This window comes from Hipposideros armiger, unplaced genomic scaffold, assembly GCF_001890085.2.
Source record: "Hipposideros armiger isolate ML-2016 unplaced genomic scaffold, ASM189008v1 scaffold_28, whole genome shotgun sequence".
Lineage (NCBI taxonomy): Eukaryota > Metazoa > Chordata > Mammalia > Chiroptera > Hipposideridae > Hipposideros > Hipposideros armiger.
In genome coordinates, this window is record NW_017731378.1 from 6,442,974 (window position 1) to 6,454,377 (window position 11,404).

The 11,404-nt window shown below is 41.4% G+C and overlaps 1 protein-coding gene across 1 annotated transcript in view; it reads left to right on the forward strand.

Annotated features, from left to right (window-relative positions):
* Positions 1 to 7,546, forward strand: part of SORCS3 (sortilin related VPS10 domain containing receptor 3) — a gene marked incomplete at its 3' end in the record, with an annotated part of 397,797 nt that extends 390,251 nt beyond the window's left edge. The window contains exon 6 of the mRNA XM_019636290.1: positions 7,482 to 7,546. Coding sequence (XP_019491835.1) covers positions 7,482 to 7,546 — 65 coding nt within the window. The remainder of the gene's footprint in view (positions 1 to 7,481) is intronic.
* Positions 7,547 to 11,404: the final 3,858 nt, after the last annotated feature.

Consider the following 11,404-nt stretch of genomic DNA (forward strand, 5'->3'; position numbering starts at 1 on the left):
TGGGTGAGCCATTAACGTTCCCGATCAGTTCCTGTTTGACTTATTTCATATGTTGGGACTTGGAGACTGTTTTGAACAGAAAGTTCAGTTGATGAAAGTAAGCTTGAAGGCCACTGGACCTTTTTCAGGTACTTCCCTTGGTAATATCTGTGAGTCTATGGCTCTGGGAGCCGATTTCTGGTATTTTCCCTGGAGGTTTGTCTGGCTCCTTACTTCCTGCTGTGCCCTGTGTCCTTGGTCTGTGCTCAGGTCTCAGAAGGGCTCTCAATGTTAGGGAATAATCACTACCCTTCCTCTCAGAGTTCCACACGATCTTGGAGTGCTGATGTTGGTCTTGTCAGTTGTTATAAAATTATTTTCTTCCCTTTTCTGCACCAGATGAGCAATCCACATGGTAGATGCTATCTGACACACAGGTAGGACAATGAGATCTCTTCTAGACATAAGAAAGGTTTGTCTTTGAGACCCAAGGATGAGCTCAGAGCTTACACAGGGCTTCATGAAGATTGTCTGACTGGATGAAAGTGTTCTAACTAGTCATTCAACAACTATTTACTGATGATCTACCATGTTCCAAGCACTATGATGGACATTCTGATATAAAGACCCATGACATTATATGCCATAGGTAAAAATAGGCAATTGCAATCCAGTATAATGATTCCTACACTGAAGAGGAGAACAGGGCATTATAGGAGCCCTTATCAAGAGTTGGTTCCCAGGGCCGGCCGAGTGGCTCAGTTGATTAAAAGCTCACTCAAAAGTGCGAGCTCTGAGCAACAGGGTCGCTGGATTGATTCCCAGCTTGAGCTGAGCTGCTGCAAGGATGCCTCGGCTTAGCTAAAAAAAAAAAAAAGAATTTGTTCCCAGGATTTTTTATGTATTATCAATATGGAGAGAGAGGAATGTGCCTGAACAGAGCTCCTCAGTAGTCGGGACTTTTCATATCCAGTGCCTAGAACATTGGTATAATTATTAGGCACTCAGCAAATGGAAAGCTGAAATATGAGGAAGGAAAGAAGTCAGACAGGAAAGCAGATGATTTTATATGTTCTTCAAATGAAAAACTAAACAGATAAAATATAAAGAATGCTTTCTGTGCCAGGCACCATTCTACGTGTTTACTACTTAGCTCATTTAATCCCCATAACATGAAGTAGATATAATATTATGATATTTCCATTTTACAGGTGTGGAAACTAAAAAATTATTATGTGCATGCACAGAGGATGCCAAAAAATGTATACACATTTTAAGAAAGGAAAAAGCTATTAAAATTGTAACCCTCAATATATACTGATAACAAAAGATGAATACAAGTCATGTTTGACTCCTGTAATTACAAGAGGTGCTCAAAGTGGTTACCCTCAGTGTCCAGACACTTCTGATGATGGCGAACTACTGCTTGAGCAACGTTGACCAAAGTGTCCACTTGTATACATTTTTTTTGGCATCCCCAGTATGTTCAAAATGTGATGAGTTTGTAGAAATGGGCCTGATCTGCTTCCTTTCTTGAGGAAGAATGGAAAGACCCACTGGAAAAGATTCCTTTCCTCCGGTCATGTTAGCCTTCTGCAAAATCTTATGACAAGAAAATTCACCAGTGAGGAATTTTTAAATATTCATAAGGACTTTCATAGAATTATAGTTATTCTTGATATTTTAACTCTACTTTGTTCTGTTATTCTGTTTTATAGTCAATTAAAACCAGACATACAACATAACCAAATTAAAGGCACTATTGACTGATTTTCATTTTGCATTAGAAATAATACATACTGATATAATTTCTTTTTAGTATTTGGTGCTTTCTGGAAACTTTCTGAGAGTTTCTTTCCATTTGGTTTCAATGGGATGCTTACAAATTCATCATTGCTTTCTTGCACACATTAAGTACAGGGAGCTTGACCTCTCTGTTGGCCGGTTCTGTGCAGGATACTGCTGCTGGCCCTGTGGTCCGCCCTAGCCCCACTTTGGTCCTAGAAATGTAACTTGGATGTAAAAATGTGAAAAAAAAAACACCAAAACTTGGATACTTGAGATGGAAGAGGTGTCAGGGGCAATCATTTACCGCCTTGGCATATCTAAGCACACATGTCTCTCATCCCCTCCCCTATTCTCACGGCAGTTTCATGGTTCGTCTTACACATGTCTTGGTTCATTCCACTCTCATAGACCTAAAGAACAGTCAAACCCAAACCCCAAATTTTCGTTTTTCAACTGTATTTATCTTTCTTAGGCTTCTGCAAAAATCTCCATTCATTGCTCCTCTGCCATTGGCCCAACCTCCTTTTTGTATCACCCACTCCTATTATCACTAATAGGAGTGGCTCCCCAGTCATGTACCCCAGATCCAAAATTTTCAGAAATATTGAACATCTATGCAGAATGCACCTACATTTCCTACAGTGCTGCTGTAAAGGACTTACAGATGGGGGAAGAGGAGACAATAGGGCATGATGGTTAGGATCCCTGACTCTGGGAGAAAAGATGGGATTCAAACCCCATCCTTCCTCTCACCAGTCAGGAGAGGCAGCTTACAGGAGAGGTTCAGCTTGTGACACAAAGCCATCTGCGTGGTGGGAGCCCTAATTTTGCTGCTTCCTAGCTGTGTGACTTTTAGCAAGTTGCTTAAGCTTTCGACACCTAATTGTGCCGTTTTAAAATATGGAAAAAGAATGATTCCTGACTCATAGGATTGATGTGAGGATTAATGAGCCCAGCATTTATATTTAAAACACTGCCTGAAACACAATATTCTATGGATTGTTATTATCGTGACTTTAGGATTGATCATTACTTAATCTCCCTTAATCTCCCCATTTTACCAAGGATGAAAATTTGATGAATGGTGTCTTCCTTAAAGACTGGTTTTGAGGATTAAGAAAATGCTTGTGAATGAAACTCAGTGATTGACATGGGAATGGCCTCAACATCCATTAGCATTTATCATTATTACCATATGAACTTTCTCAAACATTTCCACAAGTTTATCCCTTACAACTTCTACCCCCACACACACACACCAAAAAATTACCAAATATCTGCATCTTGTATTTTTTTGCTTGCTATATTTGTGTGCCCTTTCCTTATATTAGGTTTTTAGAAGTGGGAACTTAATATTAAAGACTTGATTGATTCTACCTGATGAATATCAGTTTCCTGGTGAGATGGTGTGGTCCAGAATAACAACAGTAGTGTTAGGACTAGGTGAAAAACTGAAATCACTGCAAAGTTTTGCTGCCTTGTTAGTAGGGGAGGCACAGAGCCCAGACATCAATTAAATGTGTCCAGGTAGAGCAGTGGTTCTGAAATGGGGATGATTTTGCCCCAAGGGGATGGCTGGCAATGTCTAAAGACAGTTTTGTTTATCAGAACTGCAAGGATACTACTGCATCTGAGACCGAAGATGCTGCTTAATATCCTACATTGCCTAGGGCATTCCCCACCACAAAGAATTATCCAGCCCCACATGTCAACAGTGCTGATGGTGAGAAACCCTGTGCTACTACTGACAGTACTACAGAAAGTGGACAGTGCATTCCTCTGGTCACGAGACAAGAGCAAGAGTATTTTCCTTCCCCTCGGCACCCAGATTCTTTTACTCAGCCTCTGGCCAGCTGAGCAGCTTAGTCTCTCCCCCAGTGGACCCAAGGACAGGGCAGCTTTGAAGTACAAATCTTTTATCCCTATGATTTAATCTGTAGGTGTGCCTCATCTTGAGTAATGTGTGGTAGTAAATACTGGAAAAAGATAGAGTCTCTATCCTTAGGAGACTCGCTGTCTGGTGGGTAGTACATTAATAAGAATTAGTCTACTTGTAATTGATGGATTAAGCAAATAAATATGCAAACACCCTCATAAACAAAGGTATGCTATGGGCTTATTTGGATAAATCATCTTCAAAGTGGGAACCATGAAAGTCCCTGAATAATCAAACAATCTTGAGAGAGAAGAACAATGTCAGAGGTATCATGCTCCCTGATTTCAAACTGTGCTACAAAGCAATAGTAATCAAAACAATATGGTATTGGCACAAAAACAGATACCTAAATCAATGGAACAGAATAGAGAGCCTAGAAATAAACCCATACGTACATGGACAATTAATCTATTACAGAGGAGGCAAGAATCTACAATGAAATAAAGACAGTCTCTTCAATAAATGGTATTGGGAAAACTGGACAGATAACATGCAAAAAAATGAAACTATACCACTTTCTTACATCATATACTAAAATCTCAAAATGGATTAAAGACTTAAATGTAAGACCTGAAACCATAAAACTCCTAGGTTAAAATAGAGGCAGTAAACTCTTTGACATGGGTCTTAGCAATATTATTTTGGATATGATGCCTCAGGCAAAGGCAACAAAAGGAAAAATAAACAAATGGGACTACATGAAACCAAGAAGCTTTCGCAGAGCAAAGGAAACCATCAACAAAATGAAGACAACCTATTGAATGGGAGAAGATATTTGCAAATGATATATTTGATAAGGAATTAATATCCAAAATATATAAAGAACTTATACAACTCAACATCAAAAAAACAAAGAACAAACAAACAATTCAATTAAAAAATGGACAGAGGACCTGAACAGAATTTTAAGAAGATCTACAGATGGCTAATAGACATATAAAAGATGCTCAACATCACTAATCACCAGAGAAATGCAAATCAAAACCACAAGGAGATATCACCTTACACCTGTCAGAATGGCTATCATCAATAAATCAACAGCAAGTATTGGTGAGGATATGGAGACAAAGGAACTGTTGATGGGATTGTAAATTGGTATAGCCACTATGGAAAAACAGTATGAAGTTTCCTCAGAAAATTAAAAATAGAGCTACCATACAATCCAGCAATTCCACTTCTGGGTATTTATCCAAAGAAAACTGAAACAGTAATTTGAAAAGATACATGCACCCCTGTGTTGACTGCAGCATTGTTTACAATAGACAAGATATGAAAGCAACCTAGGTGTCCATCGATAGATAGAAGTTATGTAGATAGAAAGGAGTGAGCAATCTGGATTAGGGAACAGTTTTAGTACTTGTTGTATTGGTGGTGTTTACCTTGTTTTAAGCTCCTAAGAGGCAAGGATTTTTCTTCTTTCGTTATAGAGGGTAGCACTTGATGAACACAGCTAGACTTCGTCATTATGCTTCCAATTCTGCCCATGCTACCCTGCCATTGACCTTGGTAGAGGGTAGAAAAATAATAACTGAAAAGCCACTGATCCTGAGAATACCAACTTGCTTGTGAGGAAGCAAAGAGGATGTGGAACAGAAAAGATGTCTATGTAGTCCCTTTTGGTGCCTCATCCCTCTGTGTGTGGCCTCAATTGAATTTCACATTGAAATTTTGGCATTATCATGGGTAGATTGGGCTGTTTATTAATTCAGTAAACACATCAGTAGCACCTGATATGTACTAGGTACATAGGTGACAAGGATTTAAAGATACAAAGGATCCTACTTCTTTAAAATAGGGACGTACACTCAAGTGCAATTATGTAAGTGATATGATTGAGTCATGCAAAGCAGTGGTTTTCAGATTTAGCTGTGCATGGAAATCTCCTTAGGAGATTTAAAAACTATTGATGCCTTGTTCCTATTCACAAAGGTTTTGACTTCATTAGTCTGAGGTGGAGCCCAAGAATTTGGTTATTTCAGAGCACCCCCAGTGGCTCTCATGAGCAGCCAAGTTTGAGAATCCCTAAGGTGAGGATGCTATGGGAGCAGCTAAAGGGCGAGATGAGGGATGGAAGGGCTGCTGGAGGGGTGAGGCCAAGTGAGCTTTGAAGGAAAGGTGAGAGCTGGCAAGAGTAAAAAAGGAGGCAGGGAAATGGTTGGATACAAACAACACTGCAAGCAAAAGGGAGAAAGCCAAGAAGGACAGGAATAGCTCTTGGCTGAGAAGTCAGTAAATCTCTCTAGTTCTGGCCTAGTTCCTATGTCACCTTAGGTACACATCAATTTCTCTGTGTCTCAGTTTCCCATTCAGTCAAATATAACTCATGATATCTGCTGTCCTTACCTTAGAGGTTTGCCCTTTGGATCAAATGAGGTAAGGAAAAGCTAAAAGATATTTTATCTGTAATCATTGGGGAAAAAAATAAGATATTAGAGTAAGGCCTCATTTATTTAGCTTCTTTGGAGAAAGATATATTTTATATAAATGAACTTTGTAAGTAACTGAACTTTAATCATTCAAAACATAATTGCTTTAGTTTAACAAAAATTCTTTCCTTTTTCCTAACATACATCATTTGTAACCCCAGTCTCTTAAATGGGGTGCACTGATACCATTAGCCCCCTTGTTTCCAGTTTTCTATGACTTTAGCCCCTCAGTATGGACATCAGATACTGATGCTACAATATAGTCATGGCCTCAAGACCATTGAGAAGTGCAGACATTTATGGTGTGGGAGATTGGGTTTTGAGTTCTTAGGTCTGCTTCTCATATGTTTTCTATTTCTCTTGCTATCTGGGCATCAGCTATCCATTTTCACCATTTTAAATTCTACTTGTTTTTTCTGACTGGCTGCTTCTTACTTGTTCAGAACTGGAAGACCAGAAAACCAGTCTTAGGATGATATTTAAAATAAGAGTAAATAGACTATGAGTAAGGGCTTGCTGGAGAGGGTGGATTATGGGATTTCTTTAGTACATGCATCTTTTAATGTCTGTGTTGGCTTTTTAAGCTGATTTTCTGGGTCTTACTCTGACCTGGATATCTCATGCAGGAGACGGCTGACTAGGCTTTATGCATGGAAGGTCTGTGGCCCAGGCGGATTCGTTTGCAAAGATTCTCATTTAGCCGCCTTCTTCTTCTGGCTCTTGGCAACAGACATTTACGGTTCCCTACTCCGATCATCAGGAGAATTTGGTCTTAGTCAAGACAGATTTTGAATGTTGGTCACCAAACATTTATTGTTTGCAAGGCACAAGGAAGGAAGGGTGGATGGATCAAGTCAGGAGGGCAGAAGTGCCTTGAAGCAAGCAGCCAGGACTGAGGCAATGCACCTTCCCCAGGTGACAGCACTGGGTAGGGAATGGCACACTCTCGGGGAGGACAGAGGAGGAGGAAGTGGTGGAAGTCATCAGGGGTGGCAAGATGGAAGGAAGACCATGGGGAAGAGAGAACCTCTTAGAAGGTGTGAGATGATGGAGGGGAGGGGCAAGGACGGAGATTTAGACCAGCATTGCTGTGGACTCTGTACTCGTTTATGTTTTGTGACAGCCACCAACTCTCTGACACCACTCCAGGACTCATGGGGTTGTGACCATTACAGGTGACAACTACTAGAGGAAGCCATATAGCTGGGGCCGGCCAGTGGCCATATTCTATGGATCTGCATGGTGCAGGACAGTCCCTTTTGAGAAAATGACTTTCCGGGCCAGTAATCAGCCTGTGTGCTTCCCTTTGTTATCCTGTGGTCACTGAGCTTCTGTCTCCCTTCCTTCCCCAGGTCGGTGGCCGGACTGGATAAGGAGCCGGACCTGGTGCACATGGAGGCGAGGACTGCTGACGGATGTGAGTGCTGCTCTGCCAGGCTAGGCCCAGGGAGGCCTGCCTGTAGCTCTCTCCTCCCCCAATTTGCATTTTAATGACTTGGGAAGATGAAAAGCCCTAAGCTTCATTACTGCCATATCCATCCTTGTTTCCTAGAGTGGGGGAGAGGCTTCTGGTCCCAAGGGAGACATTGCATTGAAATAAATCCTCAGGAATGAATTTTCTGGGGATGCGAGTTAATGTGATGAATTTTGAGGCTCCTGTTAGTAATTTTCTGGCATCCTCAGTGCAGTTTGAATTAGGGATATCCGTAGCTCGTCACGGGGTTTTGCGTTCACATGGTGAATGGCAGGATTTGCCAGCTTTAGAAAACAAACCCTTCCTAGAGTCCAGCTTACCGAAAAAGTAACTGGGCAGTTATTTGACGAACTTGTTATTTATTTATTCCACAAATAGTTATGGACGGCCTACTATGTGCCAGGCATTGTTCTACGTTCTGGAGGTGCAGTGGTGAGCAAAGCCTCTGCTGTCCCTGCAAACAAGCAGTGAAAACCCCGAGATTTGGGACATGTGACACCTTTGCGCATCGTGCACCTATGTACATCTTAGAATTTGACCAATGAAGCATCATTTTGCACCGCTTTAAGCATTTTATTCTTCCCATAGTTGAGCATATTTATAGGGCTCTTCCGTATGCAAGAAAAATGAAATCACCCAAAACAAAAATATACAGAATATGTGAAAACATATGATATATATGAAATACATGAAAATATAATTAGCATATCCTAGGTCAAAAATAGAGCCAATAATCTACGGAAGCAGTGGCCATCGGGCAATGCGGCCCAACAGGCACCTGCGGTGAGTTGGGGCGCTGGGCTGTGCTGCCCATTAGCCTCGAGGCCAGGGGAGACCCCCTCAAACTCTGTGCTCTGACCTCCTCTGTCATCCGGCGTTGCTCATTCCTGCCCTGCCTACTGCACAGGGCTATGGGTTGACCAAATGGAGACGGAGGTTGTAGAAATTATAAAATGTTGTACAAATGGAAGGAGATTCTTTTTTAGCCTGGCTGTGCATGCTGGAATATCATTTAGAAATACATGGAGTAAAAATGTATGTGTTTTGTCCAAACATGGTTTTGAAGCCAAACACAGATGCATGCCAGAAACATGCATTTTGGGTAATGTATTTGCTTTGTTTTTCTTTTCAAAGAGTTAGAAAGTAATCAGCATTTGTTACTAGATGTCTGACACTCTGCTAAATAGTTTCTTTTTTTTTCTTTTCTTTCTTTTTTTTTTTTTTTTGGCCAGGTTGTGTGGGGAGTCCCGTTTGATTCTTTTTTTTTTTTAAAGATTTTATTGGGGAATTGAGGGATGGGAACAGGCAGGTAGACAAATTGCTGTTTTCTCCTTCAGTCTAGTTGTGGAGGACGTCGCTTCACTGACCCATGTTAGTATGATCCTTGTGCTCTTCCCGGGTGAGGCAATCGGTCGCTGGTCATTGGTCGGCCGCTCACAGCAGCTCCCGGTAGTGGCTAGCCACTCACGTAGCTCACGGCAGCCCACTGTAGCTTCACTGCACCCTACGCTGTCGCCGGCGACCCACAGCAGCCCAGCTCCAGATCGAGCCATTGTTCATCATCTTAGCTGTAGAGGGTGCAGTGTCACTGGCCCTCAATGTGGGATCCAAACCGCAGCCCTGCTGCTCAGAGCTGGTGCTCCCAAGCGAGCTCTTAACCAGCTGAGCCACTCGGCCCGCCCCATTTGATTCTTGAATAAATGTAAGTCTCTGAAGCAGACAGGGATGAGGAATAACCCAGTGTATTTAAAAATAGTCTTTAATAGAAGAAGTATTTAAGATTTAGGGATTTAAGGTCACATACTTGAATTCACCGATCATAATGGTGACGAAACCCAGATGCAGAGAGCTTAGAAAAACAACAACAACAACAAAGAAAAACAAACAAAAGACACAACTGGGAGAAGAGAATTCAGTGTAGGGGTTTGAAGGAGCATAGTAGGACAGCATAAAGAAGAGAGCAGACAGCAACTCTCAGACGATGAGCAACAGGCCAGTTTTCTAGACAACCCCCACCTTGACTTTTCTTCCCATGTCAACCTTTTAAAGCCATACATATGATTGTAGTTGTAGTATTGTGGTTGTAGTATTTCAGAGTTGGAGGAAACTTTATAGGACTATCTGACCTCACACTTCATGTGGGGGTACCTTCCCCCAAAACCTCTACTGCATGTCATCAGGATCCATGTGCTCGGGCTTAAGACACATCTTTTGCTACTGCTACGCAGCTCCTATTTTTTGTTTAAAGATAATTTAATTACATTAAGCTTAAATTTATTTTCTGAAAGTTCAAGGATTCTGGTCCAAATTTGGATGAGACCTATGAGATTAAAAATGCAAAGCACATAGAAGAGTTTTGGACCGATTGTCAAGAATTGACAAAAAAAGAAGAAATATAGCAGGGATAAATGTGATATGCTACACTCAGGTTAACGTATAGTATTTACTAATTCTGTTCCATTTTCTAGGTTTTTTTAAACTCGGTTTTTCAATAGTTCAAAGAATATTCTCTCAGCCTAGTAAATTGGATCTAACCCGCCTTTATTTAGAGACTGCACATAACAAGACTGTGTTAGCTCGGGGATGTTTTATTTTACATACCCTAATGAAATGCATGTCACCTTCCTTTTGTGACATGGTGGTGAGTGCTTTCTTACACTCATACATGCATGCACATCTTTATCTTTTGATCATCACAAAAAAAGCACGTAATGTATTTGCTTTCCTTTTCTTTTCCCCCTGATGTGGTAGCTTAGACTCGAATTTGACCAGATTCATGCAGCTAGCCTACTGATAAAATAAAAACTGGAACACAAAACTCTCAACACACTACAAATAGAAGGGGACTCCTGACAAAGTACCTCTACAAAGACATACAACTAACATCATGCTTAATGGTGAGACCCTGAACGCTTCCCCCCTAAGGGCAGGAAAAAGGCAGGGATATTTACTCTTACCTTACCACAGCTCTTCATCATCGTGCTGAAAGTCCTAGCCAGGGAAATAAAGAAATAAAAATGAAATGCAAGGGGAAAAATAAAACTGTTGCTATTTTCGTTGACTTGATTGTCCATATAGAATATCACAAGGAGTCTACTGAAAAAGCTTCTAGAACTAATGAGTAGGCTGAGCAAGGCTGCAGGATACAACATGTTCAGTGGAGGAATAATATTTTTGTAATGAATGGTGTTGGAAAAAATGGGCAATCATGTGGGGGGGGGGAATGAACTTTAACCTGTGACTCAAAATTTATACAAAATTTAACTTAAAATGGGTCATATTCTAAATGTAAAATGTAAAATTACAAACTTATAGGAGAAATTCTTTATGACCTTGGATTGACACCAAGAGCAAAATTGACAAAATAAAGAATTGGTAAATTGGATTTAATCAAAATTAAAAACTTTTGGGCCGGCCGAGTGGCGCGATGGTTAAGAACTGGCTTGGGACACCATAGGGTCCCGGTTCGGATCCCACATATGAGGGCCAGTAACACTGCCTTCTACAGCTAAGATGATGAACAACAGCTCAGCCTGGAGCTGGGCTGCTGTGAGTCGCTGGTGATGGTGATGGTGTAGTCTGCAGCCCCTGTGGCAGTGGGTTGCCATGGGCTACCATGAGCGGCCAGCAGCCAGCGTGAGCGGCCAGCAGCCGCAGTGAGCGGTCGTCCAGAAGCCGGCGACTGATCTGCCTCGCCCGGGAAGAGCGCAATGATGGTGCCAACTTGGGCCAGTGAAGCAACGTCCTCCACAACTAGACTGAAGAACAAAAGGACAGCAACTTGTCTGTTCCCCTTCCCCC